Source organism: Gadus chalcogrammus, chromosome 16 (assembly GCF_026213295.1).
Source record: "Gadus chalcogrammus isolate NIFS_2021 chromosome 16, NIFS_Gcha_1.0, whole genome shotgun sequence".
Classification (NCBI taxonomy): domain Eukaryota; kingdom Metazoa; phylum Chordata; class Actinopteri; order Gadiformes; family Gadidae; genus Gadus; species Gadus chalcogrammus.
In genome coordinates this window covers 14,168,616-14,188,392 of record NC_079427.1, presented here as the reverse complement: position 1 = coordinate 14,188,392, position 19,777 = coordinate 14,168,616, and the positions used below count along the sequence as shown (strand labels likewise).

General features: G+C 45.5%; 1 protein-coding gene across 1 annotated transcript in view; it reads right to left on the bottom strand.

The window, feature by feature from the left end:
• Nucleotides 1–3,337: 3,337 nt before the first annotated feature.
• Nucleotides 3,338–19,777, bottom strand: part of kirrel3b (kirre like nephrin family adhesion molecule 3b) — a 153,085-nt gene continuing 136,645 nt past the window's right edge. Inside the window, exons 7-15 of the mRNA XM_056611492.1 lie at nucleotides 19,616–19,764; nucleotides 18,963–19,090; nucleotides 18,373–18,499; nucleotides 12,130–12,230; nucleotides 10,502–10,700; nucleotides 7,867–7,974; nucleotides 6,735–6,844; nucleotides 5,686–5,772; nucleotides 3,338–3,805 (exon numbers count right to left, since the gene is read on the bottom strand). Of these exons, the coding sequence (XP_056467467.1) occupies nucleotides 3,338–3,805; nucleotides 5,686–5,772; nucleotides 6,735–6,844; nucleotides 7,867–7,974; nucleotides 10,502–10,700; nucleotides 12,130–12,230; nucleotides 18,373–18,499; nucleotides 18,963–19,090; nucleotides 19,616–19,764 (1,477 nt within the window). The remainder of the gene's footprint in view (nucleotides 3,806–5,685; nucleotides 5,773–6,734; nucleotides 6,845–7,866; nucleotides 7,975–10,501; nucleotides 10,701–12,129; nucleotides 12,231–18,372; nucleotides 18,500–18,962; nucleotides 19,091–19,615; nucleotides 19,765–19,777) is intronic.

The following is a 19,777-nucleotide window of genomic DNA, read 5'->3' as shown; positions in this document are numbered from 1 at the left end:
CGGAGGCGCTGCGTTTGTATCTGCTTAAGCCACTGATGTGGATGAAGAACATGTCCTGAACGCCCAGCTTTGTTGATTTGAATACTATGTGGAAGATTATTCTTTTGCGGTACTTTTTACTGAAAATGTTCCATGTCTTTCAGCACTCCCTTACTTACCATTTACATAACTACAACCATTCCATGGTACATTCCCCATCTGAACTCTTATGGGCTCCACTAAAACTGTTAGGATGGGAGGACATGTTTATGAGGACACTTGCTGACCAACGGCATCTCCACTTTGAATCAAGCCTAAAATGGCGATTAAGAAAAAACACATCATATTATCACAATCTCTTATGCACGTCTAAATCATGGTATGGCTAGTGTTTATTTTGTTTTGTATTTTGTACAGTAAAATAAACATATCATACCCATTGCCTCCACATTTCAACTATAAGACACACAGTTCTGCATGTTGAATTATGATAATTGCTCACACAAGTCACATATTTTTTTAAACAACAAGCTGAAGTCTGTATAGGTTTGTAAGAAAGAAAAAAAATAGGACAGAAAGAAAAAATCAAATGACCAAATGATTGTCTGTACAATATTGATGCCGCAGGGAATTGTTCAGCTCTAATACCGTGTGAACGTCTGAGAACAAAAGGAAAAGACGGCGGAAAAATTATATACAGAACGAGGCAGCTTTAGAGATTTATATACAATGCGCTAAGTGCCAAGCTGGATTATCAGCATTGAAACAGAGCTTTTTGTCTTAAGCTGTACAATGGTTGCCAATCCACTTGTAAATTGGCCACTGCCACTCAAGTGGAAAACCTCATTCCAATACCTTGAATATAATCATATGTAAAGTGCTTACAGCAAAATCAGCAAGCTTTTGATGGAAATGGCGCGGCCCTTATTCTGACAAGCTGAAAGCCAGGATGTCTTTATCTGAATTTAACTCTCATCCCCTTCAGTCTACCTAATTTTACTGGAAAAATAACAAAACAAGAAACAAACAAAATATATCTGGAATTGGGATAATGGTTTTGCCGTCCATGAATCGACGAATAGGAAATGACCTCACTGTGAATGACCGTTAAAGAGCAATTTTACTGTATATTGCGTTTCAATGTTTTTTCCCGGAAATTCTATTCAGTTTTCAAAAATGTAATCATGTACGGTTCAAATTGATTCCATAAAACAGGATTGGACGTGATCTTGAAAGTCTCCAGACATTTGAATAGCTTTTAAATGTTTTCTTTTTTCATGATGGCTGGAATCAATTGATATACAGTATGATACAATCATGGCTGGAGGGCAGACAAAAACTCTGTTAGACGCTCAAAGAGTCACCCTGATCCAACGCGGGCTGGTCACCTAGTGCTTGGAGGAGCAACCTTGAGCTCTAGACACAGGTCATATGTACAATAACAATAGCTTGCATTTTTTGAATGTAGGGACATATCTCGCTCTCTCTCTCTCTCTCTCTCTCTCTCTCTCTCTCTCTCTCTCTCTCTCTCTCTCTCTCTCTCTCTCTCTCTCTCTCTCTCTCTCTCTCTCTCTCTCCTATAAAAGTGTATCAAAGTATTCTGGAGCAAATTCTCAAATGAGGATTTCTGTAACATACGTGCACTTTAATCAGGCCATTAACCATTAAGCAGACACTATAATCCAAAAGAGACTTACAGTCAATTCAGACCTTTTTTTGTATAGTAATTGAGTTAATGTGCACTTGCTCTCAACTAAAATAAATAGTGTCAGTTGAAGAGATGGTAAAGTAAAGATGGTACAAAACAAATAAGAAAATAACTATGTTCACATTAAAGACTCATGCCACCAACATCTGTAGTTCTGTTAAATTAACAAAAAAATAAAATAGTAGAAAAGAGTACGGTATAGATATAGAGTGTAAACAGTGGTTTTACTAGCCACACAATAACAAACTCCGCTCAACGATAATGTTTACGTTTCGGTTCCCTTGCGTAATATGAGTGATGCTCTGCGACATATACAGGAAAAACCACTTCCTCGTAAAGGGACGTCACATTTTCATCGCCTCTGTGTGTGTTTCTGTGTGTGTGTGTGTGCGTGAAGGCAGGGTTCTCCTTCCCTGGGGGCAGGAAGTTGTGCCCTTCTATCACAAGAAGATCTGGGAGCAACAAGGAGGATGTAGCTCATCATTATCGAGGGAAAAAAGATGGAAGGGTCCTCTGTCTTCCTCCTACTGCCACAGTCTGTGACAGTGTCAAGTAGTCAGACCCCTCGAGTCACAAGGAGATTGTTGTTGGAGAAAAAAAAAAGAGAAAAGAAAGCGATTTACACTTCTCATTTGAAGCTGCTCCCAAATGACTCACATCCCAAACTTCGGAAACATTAGGACGCGAGGGAGGAAATGAGAAAATGCATAACACACACTGATATTCCTTTATCTCGCGACGGCAAACGCTAAGTGATGACTCCGGGATTTATTACCACATCCCGGTCGCTCCTATCTGCCTTTTTCCGAGGGGCCCCAGATGCCCGAGGAAATAGGCATCCTCATAATTGTTTGGGAAGTCTGTGGGCACATGTGGAACGTTTCATCTTATTCCACCTACTTAGGAGATGAGGTTTGATAAGCCAGTCGAGCGGAGCCCCATTGTTTTAAGAACGGGAAGGGGGGGGGGGGGCAGTTTAACAATGTACACACTTCAACATTCAGCATGTGTTTTGAAAAGCAGCCGAAGGATCTCATCATGTTTGCACACGTTCTTACGAGTGTCTCTTCCCCCCATTGACAAGACTCTCCACGCTTTTCAATGGCAATCGCCCAAGTAAGTCTCCCAATACTTCTTCAACCAAAAGGCCTGATTGTCACGCTCTTGAGAGGACTTTTCCTCCATTCTCCAATTAGGCTCTGTATTGAAATCCCCTCATTTCTGTTGTCTTCGTGTAGTTGGCAATTAACCTCCAAGTGGCACTAATTCCCGTAAGAGGGTTGACAAAAAAAGAGAAAGAAAAAGAGACCCGGTCAATGAGTAAACTTTGAAGGGGGCTGAAGGCTTCTTGATCCACTGCTTGGGGGGGGGGGTCATTTAGAAGTCTGATCGAAAAGTGAATCAAAGCCGCGACCAGATTATTGTATCTGGCGGCACAAGAAAACACGACAACGATTTACAAACCAGTGTTCATTGAGAAAGTCTTAGTATGACGGAGGCCTGGTGGCCCTGTTGAATTGCGCGGTCGATAGGTAAGTCGTTCCTTACTCGACCGTCCCTTGGGGGGTGGGGTGTTACGGTTGGGGTAGGATGGGGGGGAGTGAAGGGCGGAGGTGGTTGGCGGGGGGGGGGGGGTGGTTGTGTTCCGGGTCAAACGTGGGTCTGCATGCGCTTCTGCAGGGGCTTGGTGAGGTCCGAGTTCTGGGACGAGGACTGGGAGTAGTGGGAGGAGGAGGAGGCGGCGGACGCCTTGCTGTCCTTGTCGAACTGCACGTAGCCGTCCTGCTTGCTGTAGCTGCTGACGCTGCTGTCGCACTGCGTGTCGAGGAAGGAGCTGGAGTCGCTCAGCGAGCCCCGCTGGAACTCGCGCTCGCACAGCTCGATGGAGCTGCTGCCCATGCCCAGCACGAAGCGCTGGCTGTAGTCGTACAGGCGGTTGGGGCCCGCGCCCAGGGTGGAGTAGATGTTGGTGAAGGACATGCCCGTGGGCACCCGCTGCTTGCCCAGGGTGCTGGCGCCGGTGGGGTTGCGGGAGGCCTCGGCCGGCGGGTTGCCCGCAACCGTGGGGGTGTGGTGCTCTTTGAAGGTGTTGACGCTGTAGTAGCCGTTGGTGGGGTCCTGTTGTGTGGTGTGGACACCGAGGGAGAGGTTTTGTTAGTCAATGCACACTAACAAAACTTTTGGGAAGGAGATGTTTTTTTTCCTGGTGTTAATTGGGGCAGGGAGACGAGCCGGAGCAGTGTTTTTTCTCTAGAACAATATATTTGTGTTGGCGCAGAGAAGAGTCAAGGTCAGCATTGACCTTATGAGAAGCCATATTGCAAACCCGTTGGCCCGTGTCAAAACTGACTTCGATGTACACATCAGGGCCCAAGAGATAAACAGAAACAGAAATATTACCAAAGCTCAGAGTTATGATTCTAATTTTGTCAACCTTCCTGCTAACCTCCGAATGTTTTTACCAGCTAATTAGGAGGACCTTGATGATTCATAGTTTGGCATCTCACATGCCAGTAATGGAGCAAAGTTCACTCCATTCCTTACTTTAATTGGACCCATAAGGGTTGGAATGTCTTTAACTTCATGTAGGCCCAGAGTTGGCTTCTAAGGCCACGACTTCCATACTTGTTGTCAGCCTACTCTGCTCCACCAACTACGCTGTTGCCACAGTTTCCGTGAGGGATTCGAGAATTTGCGTGTTTGTGGCTGTGCGACTGCATTTGTGTGTGAATGTGTGCTTGTTGGGTATCTGTGCGTGTATGCGTATATGTGTGTGTGTGTGTGTGTGTGTGTGTGTGTGTGTGTGTGTGTGTGTGTGTGTGTGTGTGTGTGTGTGTGTGTGTGTGTGTGTGTGTGTGTGTGTGTGTGTCTGTTTGTGTGTGTGTGTATGTGTGCATGCTCACTTTGGAATAAATGTAAATGTCAAGACGAGATGAGCACACTGCCAACTCCCAATAGGAGACTGCTAATTATAGTGAAATGACAGTGCCAGACAACCTGAGAGGATTCCTTGGTTCTGCTTGTCATTATCAAACAGCGGCCAGGGAAGCTGTGGGTGTCTCGCCTTTATCGCTGCCATGGTCCCGGTGCTCCGGTCCCTAGCGCTCTTTCATCCGCCCCGGACATCCCCCACCTCCCTCCCTCCCAGGGGTGTGGGGGAGTGCAGGTGGAGACAATGATGGAGCACCTCTGGGGGATGGCGCTGCCGGCGTTCATTTGGCCGGCGGTGGTATAAACAAACTGGATTTTGCCTCTTTTTCTGGGACTGCGAAACGCGTTGGCACGATGCAGGGGAAATTAGTGGACGATTTGTGTCTAAGTGATCTAATAGGGTCATTATGACTGTATTATCTATTTGCTAAACGTAAATACGCTGAACGCATTGTTTTAACGCCCGTCTGTATAATTATCCTGCCGGCGCGGTCCAAACGCCGGCTAGACGAGCACAATAAGGAATTACTATACATAATCACAAAACATATTGTTGTTTGCTTGAGTTCTTTTTTTCGACACTGTGTTTAACATATCTTTTGTTAAACGGCTCCATAACTCAAACAGTCCGCTGTTTGATTATGATTACAGTGCTGCCTTTTTTTTCAACAGTGCAACAGATTGGGGATTATAACCCACAAATTAGAGATGTGTGCACTAATACGTAATGGTCTTGGCTCGGACATGGGAGCTATACTTCAGGGCCATCCGCCTTTGATTCTTGCATCACCTTTGATGATGGCCTAATTAATCAAATTAGATCTCTAATTGGATTCATTTTCGCCCCCTGGCTTTATCCTTGCCCAACCATGGGTGGCAGGAGAGGGAGATTTATGCCTTTCAGCGATACCGGTGCCTGCGTTGGAGATTGTGGGTGAAACGCATTCAATACCCACTCTCTCTTCCTCTACTCCCCCGCTCCCTCCCCCTCTCTCTCTCTGTCTTTCTGTCACCTCCTCTCTCTGCCCCCCTTGCTCATGTTATTTTTTTCTGTCCTCTGGATGTACCTTGATGTGTTGATACTCCTTCTCTTCCTCCTGCAGCACCTCCAGCTGTTTCAGCACAGACTCCTGTTGGAAGTCCCCTCGCTCCACCTGGATGGGAACCAGGGGAAGAGACAGAGTGTAAGGGAGGGCGGGGCGTTCTGAACTGCTGTATTCAACGCTGCGCAACACAATACACGGAGGGGGAGCACATCATCATGAAAGGGAAAGAGTCAAACGTGTTCACCTCATCTCTCTCGGGGACCAGGAAGAAACATGAATAATGCAAATGCCGAAATAACTCATGTTTTGCAAAATGCAGATGTTAAAAGGCTTCTACCCCCCTAGCAGTGGCGTTCCTACCCATTAAGTGTGATGAAGATAATTACAAACCCAAGACTTCTCACTGTAACCGCCACTGCCTTTGAGGGAGGGGGGACGCATATGTAAACCACAACAATTATGTCTTTCCAAAAAGGCGGGTTTCTTGTAAATGCCTACTTTGTGACTATGTGTGTGTGTGTGTGTGTGGGTGTTTGCGTGTACTGTGTATCTGTGTGTGTGTGTGTGTGTGTGTGTGTGTGTGTGTGTGTGTGTGTGTGTGTGTGTGTGTGTGTGTGTGTGTGTGTGTGTGTGTGTTAGCTGCTACAGTGACTGCTGTGCTGAGACCCACTCTGCTCATCGGAATAAATGGTGTGATGCATGCACTGAATATAGAGTCTGAGTCATCGACAAACTGTTTAAAACCCTCGCAGTGTTCCAATAGCCTGTTTCGTGCGCAATAAAATACTATTCTGCAATTAAATCTATCCAATAAGAGATGAAAATTAGCCCCTGTAAAGGACATGTACATGCTATTAAAGAGGATATCAACAAAAATAAAATCAACGTTTCAATGTTTACCATTTCACTGCAATATAGACACTTATACAGCAAATATATGGTGAATTTGTATCCATCAATCAGGAGCGGGTATAGACTCCAGTAGGGCCTACAGGTAGACTGCGCTCATTGGGGACTCGAGGCCAGGGAGAAGGGCGGAAGGAAAAAGTAGCATGGTCACTCACACTCACCATCAGCTGCTTCATGGAGGCGTGGTCCTCGCTCTCGCGAGCAGCGTTGTGGTCTTTGTGAACGATCTCCACGCGGATGTCGTTCTTGGCTGACGCGGCCCCTTTATGATCTGGTGGCAGACACCGAAACAGATGAGAGGAGCCAAGTGTCAATGATCCGCACAGACCCACCCCCACTGTGTGTGTCCATGATGATAATGATGTCCTCCCACGCACTTCAACGACCCCTGACTCCTCCTTGATGTCCCAAATAAGAACACAATACTGTTTGTAGCCAATACAAGAATGTTCCAAGTTGTTGGTCACACGGGTGGGACACAATCCCACACAGCTTAACTAATCAAGGTCAACGGCCCCTGTCTGGGACAATATTGATTTGTTGCATATCAGGACGTCTTACTTTCTGTCTTAATTTTGCTTGCAAGTTCTCTCTGGTGAGCACAGATGGAGACAGGCAGAGTGGGCATCACCAGGTGCGCATCTTCTGTGGAGTACAAGATACAAAATCAGACGTGGTGAGGGGGCGGGTAGTGCAGTTTAGTCACAGACTGCCTGAATTAACTGTTCACTTAGTTTCACTATCTCAGTTTCAATAACATGGACCACTGGAAAACAAGGCCGTTTTTGCATTAAGATTTACATGCTTCAGACTGCTGCATGCACTTTCAGTCTGGCTGCATTCATGGCATTCATATGACATTACCAGTATTGTGTCTCATGTACAATACATTCCTCATCATTGAGTCACTGTGAATGTCAAGTTTTCGATTATTAAAGTTAAGAAAAGCATAACTTCCAATAAATCACCATAGTGGGGGAATAACAAGGACAAAAAGGCTCTCAATCTACATACACATCTTGAGGGCACATTTTAAACCCTGATATGACATGCCATTTGCCCATTTCCGATACTTGTTTGACCAGATGACCGCCGTTTTGTTTTGTTTTGCAAGTTGGCCCAATGATCTTGTATGCTTTGGCTGGTTGTGCTAGTTCTGCCACCGGCTGCAGAGTGAGTGGCCAGGGGGAAGAGAGAGAGAGAGAGAGAGAGAGAGAGAGAGAGAGAGAGAGAGAGAGAGAGAGAGAGAGGAAGGGAGAGTGGCGGGGAGGCAGGGAGACTGACCAAACGTACTTCTCTGTGAGCGCGTGCAGCAGAACGCTCCGACGGTGCCCATGACGACAATGAACGCCACGAACGCTCCGACCGCTACTCCGATGATCACCGCCACGGGCAGGGACTCTGCAGAGGAACCCACAGAGAATCAACCACCATTGTCCCCTTCTGTCATGCGAATGGCGCGGGTAAACAGAGGTGCCAGGGAACACATTGAGGGTACAGTACAGGTCAGTGCCGCCGTTGAGATGGCACAGCATTTTCACAGACATCTTTTATGGCTGAGCCCTGCTGACAAGCAGTTCGCGGTGCAGCTCCACGCACACGTAGCTTATCTTATCGACTTATTCCTTTCCATCCTTAGCACAGGCCAGGGCAGGGAAAGGCATGGGGTTGTGTGTGGTTTCCATTACCCAACATGAGTCCTGAATGGTCCTGCACAATCCATAAATCCCGAGATTATAGCGCACTCAGGAGAAAACAATTAGTGAACGGTTTGTGTGTTATCCCAGTAAACAGGCGTGGTGTGATCATGCTGTCTAATAACTTTTAATTTACATTCTGCTAGGTTAATAAAGATATTTGGCTGAGCGATTTTTGTTTTTTATTGAGAACTTTATGGAGTGTATGAGTGTATTAGAGCATTAGTTTGAGTATGCGTGTGTGCATTTGCACGTATGCATACAAGCGTGCTTGTGTGTGTGTGTGTGCAGGTGTGTGTGTGTGTGTGTGTGTGTGTGTGTGTGTGTGTGTGTGTGTGTGTGTGTGTGTGTGTGTGTGTGTGTGTGTGTGTGTGTGTGTGTGTGTGTGTGCATGCAGGCAGGAAGAAATAAAAACTGCAGGGCCCATTCATCTATATCCTGCCCTTGCTGCAAAGTGCACTATAATGAGGACCTGAGTCCACATTAATGACCTTCTCCTGCTTTAAACAAATGCAAAACAACTAAGTGCTCTTCCATTAAATACCATTAAAGCCCATTTAATGTCACCATTGATCAATGTCACTTTCGAATAAGAAGCTTATAATTTATCATTTGGGGATAAGTGCAATGAAAACAAATAATGGGAGATTTTTTTTCTCCTGAAAATTAGAACTGTGCGGGCAGGGTCAATAAATACATGGATTCATTATGTAACAAGCCATCATTTATGTAACAAATAGAGGGCATCTTAATGAAGATATGGAAGGGGCAAACAATGCCAGGGCGCATTGTGTATGAGTCATCCGCTAAGGCGCTGCCGTGATGAGAGAGCACACTCACACAATGCACTGACGCCACCCATCCAATTGGCTCTGGTCCTTGAGTCGCTCTTAATCTTAATGAGCAATAGCACCAAACCAATATGCCAGGAATTTATCAGTGTCATTAACTCACACGGTAATTAATAATGCAATCAAAAGGCCATAGCCGTGCGCATGCTGCCCCGCTCTCTATTCTTCTACCATTAGCATGAGGCTAGATTGGCCCAAAAAGTAGGTTTTAATGGAGTGTACTTTCCTGTACTCAGGGCCGGGAGAGGATATCAGGCTTTGAATTCTGATTCAGTTTCAGTTATGCCCCCCGGGGTGGTCCCCTAAGATACAGCCTTTAGAAGTGTTGCATGATAGAAAATGTTTAACACATTTTGAGAGTGATTTAAGGATTAAAAATCACTGTAAAAATCTCGGTCTTAAATCAGGGTGTTCCCTTTCAAATAATAATTCTATATGCTGTTTGAATGTTTATGTTCTACATCAAATCCGAACACATATCATTGTAAGAGCATACTATGTTTGAAATAAGACCATAGCCTTTCAAAACTATTTGCATCCTATGAAACTTTATTTCAGAGGAGCTCATGTTTCTGCCAAGGAAGCTCAGCCCCCCCCCCCCCCCCCGTGGCTCCACCATAGTTCAAAGACTGTCGGGAATATATGTTACAGATAACCAATTCAATGACGATCAAAGTACCATCATGAGATATACCATGGGATACCTATGTTTGCTTCTTCTGTTCCCATTATAACGCTTAACCAGGATTGGTTGTGAAACAAGAGCTGATTGGATCACATGTACGCCAGCAAGACGAAAGAACCGTGCAAACAAAAGCAGACAGAGCTGTCCACCGCCTGCCCGTCAAATCAACTCCTTATTAAAGTGTGATGCTTAATGATGCCAGGCAGTTATATGCAAAACACACATTGGCTGATGGTCCTTGTCAGTAAAAACAACGCACATCCAACTGCATTACGACGACACACAAAGAAAGAGGGAGGGAGAGAAACAATGACACTTACATGTAAATGCTATCATATGAACAAAAGCTTTCAGGCGCAAGCAAACACACACGCACAAACACAAACGCCAAACACAAAGACACCCACCCACACAGAGAACCACACATAGTATACCCACACACACACACGCGCGCACACACACACACACACACACACACACACACACACACACACACACACACACACACACACACACACACACAGACACAGACACACATACACACACACACACACACACACACACACACACACACACACACACACACACACACACACACACACACACACGTCCACAGAGAGACAGAGACGGACTGACAACACGCTATTCCGTAGAGAAGAGGAGGGTGGAACCCGGTTTCGGACCTTGGCTCCCACCTTGTTCCTTCAGCCGGATGATCTCCGTGTCGGAGCCGAAGCTGTTCCACGCCGTGCAGTTGTAGATGGTCTGGAAGTCGGCGGGCACGATGTTGCTCATGGTGAGCGTGGAGATCACCCCTTCCTCCGTGCTGACCGTCTCCACCGTGTAGCGGCCGGACGTGCCCGACTCCAGCACCGTCTCCTTCCAGGACCAGGCCTGAGATGAGCAGGATCATCAGCATCAACCAGGACACACAGGATCACAGGCGTTACCGTCAGGGTGCCCCCGGAACTCACGCCGTCAGACAACACAGCGGGATGCATGAACACGGGTTCTGAGAGGGACACAGCTACACTATGTGTACTGAAAGTACTCCTTGCTTGGGTTCTATATACTGTATATATACTAGTCATAATAATAGTAATTTCAGACAGGGTTATCGTTTGGGAACGGTCAGATGTGCAATGTTTTGTTGGTGGGATTAGTGTTCTAAAGCATTGGATGGTAACCTTTGCATAATCTGTCCATCTCCCCCTCCCTTCAGGCTAATTATAATCTGTGAAGTGGTCAATGGATGTTTTGACTTACATAGTTGTAATTGCTCTTTGATAAATGAGCGGACAGAAGTATTTTCGTGTGATTGGCTGGAATATTACAACTCATCCAGCTCCTGGGGTAAATTATTCATGATGAAGCCAGAAGGACATTTTTGTGTTGACATATTTCCCTTGACATGTTAATAACCCATTGTCCGCATTCAACTTTAAGGCATCGCTGAGCAAGGATGGTAAGGCATTATGCATGGCATGTTTGAAAAGAAATTGACATGGAAGTGTCAATGACTCAATAATAAACAGTTGGAAGCAAACAACATCTTGAATGACACTCTCAAACTGAACAGTAAACATGCAGGTTTTAATGTCGGAACACCACATCCAGATTCCAAAGTAACTATTCTGACAAGCCATCATGTGAACCTTGTTGTACCTAGCTCGTTTAGGAGCACATACAGGAAGGGGGGTTCACACAGAGACAGGTATATCAATTGCCAAACAACTTTGTCTATAATCCCTGTCATTCAAATGACATATGGATAAATGCATCTATACAAACCCATACTCACAGAAACACACACATGCACACACATACAACCGCACGTACGCCCAACACACACAATTGCAAACACGCACACGTGAATAGTAGCATAAAAGGAGGCTGTTTACGGGGGGTTCATTAATCTTAATGGGATCTCTTGCTTTCAGAGCCTAAGCAAGAGTTCAATTAGGGACAAATGAAGGGCCTGAGCGTGATATCTCTACCCCACCCACTATTCATACACAACTAATGACCGTGAATAATATCACAACAATGGAAGTGATCCTTGCTTGCATGTTTTCCATTATTATATTTTTTAATTAAGTAAATTAAGCGAACAATAGCATAGCGTCCCATTGTTCAAGCCCCCTGAACAAATACATGCATCTCGCACGGCATGATGGTCATTACGTGTCTACAGTGAAGTACTTAGGTGCGGCAGCAGCAGGAAAACATGCATGCACGCACGGACGCCCGGACGCACGCAGTACACACACGCACAGACACAGACATGTATTAAAGCAGGGTGATTCCCATGTGAGTTACTTACGATGCGGTCTGGCGGTGGGGTGCTCCGGATGAAGCATTTGATCTGTCCTTTCTCCCCGTGCAGAGCCTGCTGTGTCTGGGTACTGGAGATGGTCGGAGGACCTGCCAAGCAAAACCAATAGATCAGCGATCCGTTCACCAGATGCACGTCAGGAACAATAGATACACGGACACAGCGAAACAGTTTGATTTACAGTTCATCCGCTAATGTCAACTTTCATGGAGAGTAACTGTCGTCTGCTGCTTTTGGCCAGCTTCATTATTTAGTTTGATGGGAATGTGTTTGTTTTTTGTGGCCGGTTGACAACGTTGTTGGATGGATGCGTGGGTTGATTTCCTACAGCGATGCAGTGGACTATAGTGAGGAAACTCTAAGCACAAGAAAAAAAAAAAATAGGTCCAGGTTAAGGGAAAGAAATAACATTTTAAATCAACCCCGGAGGTAGACAATACTGTCTGCAAAGGTTTCACTTTAAAGAACGGATCTGAAATACCATCGAGTTAGGGTCAATAAGAAACCTCGCATTTTCATTGATATATACAAGCACAGTTTTACACCATAAAAATCAGTAATGGAGAGAAATAGTGATATCAATTTTCCAAATGGCCAATGTGAAACAGGAGGGGGAAGACTCCGGAGCAGAGCTTTTCTTACAGAAGTACTCCGTGCTCAGTGAGCCGTCTGAGCGAAGGAAGTCTATTTCCAGCCAGCGAGGTCAGCACTCTAATTAACACATTGTTTATACAGGGAGCAGGGGAACCGCAACCTGAGCCATTTGTCATGAACAGAGACACTATGGCTGAACAGGAGGGCTGACACGCAGATTGACCTGGAGACGAATTGGTCCCGATTAGAGTTTTTGTTAGCGGATTGAGAGGTGATGTTTCCTGCCATACTTCACAGAAATCGGCTGATGGCTTCGTCCAACTGCTATCTGTAATGAGGTCGCCTTTCGAAAAATAAGGAAATAATACCTTATGTGACGGTGAATATATCTAATATTTTTATTCCGGCTGAACTTCCGGCTGAAACCCCAGGTTTCTACAAATAGCAAGGAGAGGTGTGACTGGACGCCACATGTGAATAATTGGACCTTTGAAAGAGCCTTGCAGTAGCAAATGTTAAATCATCTCTATAAAAGGTTGGGGTTAAGAGTGAGTGTCTGCAAGAAAAGGTGCTGCCAAGGAGGCATTTTCCTGATTAGAGAGAGAGAGAGAGAGAGAGAGAGAGAGAGAGAGAGAGAGAGAGAGAGAGAGAGAGAGAGAGAGAGAGAGAGCGAGAGAGAGAGTGAGAGAGAGTTAAAGAGGGAGAGAGAAAGACAGAGGGAGAGAGAGAGAGAGAGAAAGAGAGAGAGAGAGAGCGGAAGGGAGAGAGAGAGAGAGAGAGGTAAAGTGGGAGAGAGAGAGAGCGAGAGCGAGAGAGAGAGAGAGAGAGAGAGAGAGAGAGAGAGAGAGAGAGAGGGAGAGAGAGAGAGAGAGAGAGAGAGAGAGAGAGAGAGAGAGAGAGAGAGAGAGAGAGAGAGGGAGAGAGAGGTGGGGAAGAAGGGAGACAGAGATTGTAGACTACAAAGGGAGACAAGATGCCTCCCAAAAACCAACTTCCCTGACTCGCACACAAACTCCCGCTCCCTGGCATCTCTTTGACCACACATAATTGCAGTTTATTACCTGTCTCTTATTAAAACAAATTAGCATTTTAATGAGATTTTGGCAGATGGCGTCTCGGTGTGCTAGCGGAGGAATGCTCCAAGCAGCGGCCACCGCTATGTGGGGAATGATTGCAGATAAATGAATAACGCTGTATTAAAGACACCAGCACTCCCCATCTTATGTTCACCTGCTGACGTGGAGACCTGCGTTGAGTATGAGGCTGGCCGTGATTGGGCACTTATGCGGGTGTTGTGGTCGAGGTTTCAAACTGATTTGACTCCGACGTGCCACCTCGCGCACGTAATGTATGTGCTGTGACTGTACGTATGGGATCAGGGGCGACGCCTCGCTCGCGTCTAGAAAGTAGAAATTGAAACACTAGCTTGGATCAATGGGTTGCAGCGGGCCCCACCCCTCGCTGGGGGGCAGGGGAGAATCTGCACCGCGGATCACGGATGTAAATAAGATGAATGAAATATAATAATCATACAGGCTTATCCCTCTGGCTCAGACAGCTTGGAGGTACTGTGTTTGTGTGTTCAGGTGTGTTTGTGTGTGTATGTGTGTGTGTGTGTGTGTGTGTGTGTTCAGGGGTGTGTTTGCTCCTTTGTTTGGCTCTCCTGCTGTGTGTGAACAGGCCAGGTACCACCAGGCATGGTAACCAGAGGAGGCGGGCGGCGATCGGGGGGAATGCGAAAGGGGGAGGCGACGGTCCACATACGTGGGTCGCAGGACGGGCTTTGAAGGACTATGATACACAAAGTCACACACAGCAGCCGCGTTTGTCCGTTTATTCCCCCTCTGAAGGTGTCCTGTTGCGCTGTACCAAATGTCCTCCTCTACAGTGCTATATATCTATGTGCTGTTCTTTATTATTTTTTAGCTTGGACATACGTTTGAGCTTGAGATAGCATAATTAATGTTAGCTCCCATAAATTGTTTATGCTAATTACCGGGTGAAACCTGGTATTACAGTTATGTGTCTACAAAGTCTGCATTCAAGAATATATTGGAAAAGTAGGTCACAGGAAGCTATTTTTTATCTAAAAATCAAACCAATTCGATAGATATTTGAATACATTATGCTGCTTAGGTTACGATCAGATTATTATGCAGATTTTACCATCATTAATTTCCCACAGTTCCATTCCAGATAGAGTCAATGTCGGTTTTAGAAAAGTGCAAAAATATTAATTTCCTATACCTGTAAAGACTATGTCTGGAAGCTAGAGACACAGAGTCAAGAAGGCTTATTATTAATAACAATCAAGTGCTTTGCAGGATATTGCCGGCTCTATTTAGTTTTTTCACTTAATGTGGTAATGGTGTATCTGGCCTCTGGCGACCCATTGGGACTAATATCTTATGGTGTACACAGCACCGCACACGCAGATGCATTACACACACAGCAGACGTTACATATTAAACACAACACACACGTAAACACCACTTGATCGTCATGCGGCTAAAACCTGTGCATATACATATAAATGATCATTTATACGTATACACCGAACCTATGGCGCTCAAGTGTGTGCGAGACAAATTCCCTCAGGCAGATGGATTCAATCACTTATCCGGTGCGGCATTAATATGAATATGGATGCCGACATATTGTACACTGAATAAATAATCACGCCAACCTGGGTGAACCTCTCGTTAATTTTCTGCACTATTTCATACAAGCTCATGCTGTATACATACTTAAAGACCAACAATAGTCATGGCGGGGAATGACAAAGAGTGGAGGGTGGTGAGAAAGGACATCCGACCGCGCGAGCAGAGCTGTCCGTCACAACGGCTCAAAGCGTCCAGAGTGGATGAATGGAGTTGATCCGATTTTGTTTTGAATGTTCTGTTTGAACTGTCCTCTTTCACAAGCAGAACCTTAAGGGAGAATGGGCTAGAAAAAGGCCTTGAAGTCAGTTTATGATGGTGGGATTTTGAATCAAGATCTCTGGACGGATTTTGACGAATGTCTTTCTAATTCATTCTGTTTTGAATGAAATAGTTCTTAATGACAATCACAAAAAACAAAAACAAACTGTGTTTGGGAATGATCAACTAGCAATATGAATCCATTAGTGACTTAAACAAAAACTGTTTCCGCTGCTAGCTGTTTGATTATAATTAAATGACGTTGTTCCCCGGGGATGGCAACACACTCAGATGGCTCTGTGGAGAGAGCGAGTCACATTCAATAACACAGTGGAGAGCGAGAGAAGAGGGGGAGAGAGAGAGAGAGAGAGAGAGAGAGAGAGAGAGAGAGAGAGAGAGAGAGAGAGAGAGAGAGAGAGAGAGAGAGAGAGAGAGAGAGAGAGAGAGAACAAAAACAACAGTTGACCAACTGCTCACTATGGGCCCTTGAGTTGAGAATTTAGGTCATTCTTTCTTTTCCTGTGTTGGTATTATAATGAGTAGTGCTGTAACGCTATTCAATCACTGTCGAAATCAATTCAGCCCCGCTGGCTTGTAAATACACTGGCCGTGGGTGGACGCAGCGTGAGCTGAGGTGAGCACAGATTCCGCCGCGACTTTCGACCACAAGCACAGAACGAATCAATGGCGAGCCACAGGACCCTCTTGCCGCGTGGAGCCACGCTGCCGTCGTGCCGTTTGTGCTTTCATGATGCATGTTTCGGCGGTCTCGAGTGAAAGAGAATAAATCGTTCTTGTATAGTTCGACATGCAGATGGGCTTATGAGCACAGCTTCAAGACGAGGGTTAGGGTGTGTGAGAGCAGCGTATGAATAGACAGCGATGTAAACAAAAAGAGATTGTGATAAAAGGGCCCGCATAACAAGTCTGCAGAGGCAAAGTACACGTACTCTTTTCATCCTGTTTTCGGCTTTAATATCTATTGAAATAATCTATTTTCCATGTTTTCCTCTACCGAGTGCGTCAAAAACGAACATCAATAAGAAATCTAATTTTCAAAGTTATTTTTTGCGTTTTTGCCAAATTCTCGCTCCAAATGGATATCAGAGGCAGAAACAACCGAATCTGAGACAATTGAATAAGTCATGATTTCGCTCGGTAGGCAAGGCTCAGCTTCGGCTTTGACTGAATGGTTGCCTGTGAAGGGGGTGAGCGTCTCACTGCTGTGATCTCGAGCTGGAGGGGGTAGCTGTGGTATCCCATTCTCTCTGATTCGCTCTGCGGCTGTCTGGGCTTTAAAGAGGGAGAAGCTCTCCCATGCACGCTGGTTCCCCCTATGTGATCTTCATGCTTGAAGCAGTAGCAACATCCCTCACAGGCAAACCGCGGTGCCATCGTGTTTTATTTTGTTGCCTTTTCTTTATCCGCGCGGTAACCCTGAAACGACGCCCGCCGCGAGTCAACAAAATACTCGTCAACATCTTTTTACAGAAAAGAAAATTGAAACCAAAACGAAAAATAAGCTTTTTGTCTTTCAACGTGTGCTGGCCCGCAGTCTTAATTCTTCGTCACGACGGACATTGATGGGCAGTGAAAGAAGAGGAAAAACCTTGACTCTGCCATGTGTAAATCCAGACTGAGAGGCAGAGCTACAATGAGCCACGCTCCCTGAATATCAAGTGTTCATAATGAAGTCATTTGTTTAAGAGTTGCCAGGTCCCCCACCAAGGCTGCTATTCATTAGTCACTCAGTCACTTCCTCAGAGAGAAAAACACACACAAACACACATGCACACACGCACGCACACACACACACACACACACTCACACACACACACACACACACACACACACACACACACACACACACACACACACACACACACACACACACACACACACACACACACACACACACACACACACACACACACACACACACACACACACAGCTTCCGGCAGAATCTAATCAGCGTTTAAGCCTATTTTCTCAGTTTATGAAATGCAGGACCATATCTTGAGAAAACGCACAGACCCCTTCTATTTTTATCCTCTAATGTATTTAAGCCCTTCATAATGATGACACTGGATCAAAGGGGTTTCTCTTTTATTCTGTTACCTTCACCAGGAAAATAAATAAACACAATTGGGTGGATTTGCTTTACTTTATGTCATGTTGTTTGGCTTCGCGTGGGCAATGGTTTCAGGGTTGTTTCTCTATCAGACCCCATTAACCTTCTCTCCAAATAAACAAAGACTTAGGAAATCAATTTCATGTACAAAATACAAAATAAACAGCAAATTGAACTATAATGTAGACTGTTACCTCCAGTGTGTGTGCGTGCCTGTCTGTGAATGGTAAATTAACTGCATTTATATTGTGGCCACTCAAAGCGCTTTACAATATTGCCTAACCTTCGACCATTCATGCATATCGAAAGTGGTCTCGACGCAAGGCGACAGCCAGCTCGTCGGGAGCAGTTAGGGTTAAATGTCTTGCTCAGGCACCCCTTGACCGTCAGATTGGAGGAGATAGGGCATCGAACTAGCAACCTTCTGGCTACCAGCCAACCCTTTACCTCCTGAGCCACATGCCACCCATCTGTGCTCTGCGTTTTTGTGTGTTAGGGTACTTTTGTAGGTTTTTGCACATTAGATTGTGTGTGTTTGTCTCTGCACGTCTATATAGACATATTAATAATACATGGCAGCCTACCGTTGACAGTTAGGGAGACCTCCTTCTCTCCCGCACCCACACGTGGAACAACAGCGCGGCACACATATTTCCCAGCATCTTCTTGTCTCACTGCTTTGAGTGTCAGAATGTTCTCATTGCTCAGAACCTGTCACCAGAAACAGAGAAGGGTCATAGGTCAGAGGCACAAAGTAGCAAAAGTGCTAACCCATTGGGATAATCTAATAACCTATCAGGGCAGCTTGTGGGGGATTGCTGAACTAACATGTGGACTCTTTAAATGCCTTAAAGGGCATCTTCTCAATTATTAAAATCCAATTTTGAGTCTGAGATTGGAGGATCAAAGGCATGGCATTTGGCCTTGAGTTGGAAGGAGAATTGAATCAGAAAGCAAACACTCCTTAAAACAGTCGAAGAGATGTTAAAAAATAGCTAATTTCATTTGAAATTTGGACTCTGGCAAAAGGCCATCTGAGTTTGTTCTACGATTCGTCCAGGGATCCTACAGAGGGATTAATCCAACCGATAAATGGAACATTGACTCCCACCGATAGCAAAGAACGCACATGAGTCAGGTCAAAAGCACTAAACATCAAGGCAACCAGTCTTACCACGCCGGAGCCCCTTTTCATCCACACAATGGTGAGGGAAGGGTTGCCCGTCCATGCGCAGTTGAACACCGCATCGGAGGCCAGGTCCACCTGCAACGACTGGGGCTCAGCAGCCATCCGGGGACCAACTGTGGAGGAAATTATTTTTGTTAACCCAAGTCGGCCTCTCACGTGCCCAAAACATTTAGGGGGAGGGAGAAGCAGAGTTCTACATGCGCGTCGAGAGGTTCATGCACACCTTCTTCACTGTATGCTGCCCTTATGGGGTGCGTGCTCTCGTAGAGGGTGCGTGCGACTTACTTAAAGTGCATGCTTTAGTAAAGCGCACCTGAGACTTAGTTTAAGCTTGTGTGCCCTTTGGTAAAGGCTTTGTGCGTCTTAACTAAAGCGTGCATGCAGCTTACAAAAGCGTACATGCAACTTATGTAAAAAAAATACATCCATGTCTTGTCTCAGTATCAGCAGTGAACATGAACATTAAATGTGTGAATTAAATACTTAGAGTTTAGTGAACAACATGTGTTACGACGTAATTTTGTAAAGGAAATATTTAGCATTGCACTTAAATTAAGTGCAATTACTTTCCTTATCAATATTCAAGTGTCGAAAAAGGTTATCCCATGCCCTAGGGGTCATCCCATATCCCAACTCACAGTAAACGTCGACGTTGCGGCTGATGTTGGTGCTGCCGAGGGCGTTGGTCACCTCACACGAGACGGGCTCGGTGAAGAAGGAGTGGTCCACGATGACCTCATAGGTGTCTCCGGACACCTCCTTGATGACGCTGCCCCCCTTCGCCCACCTGATTGGGATTG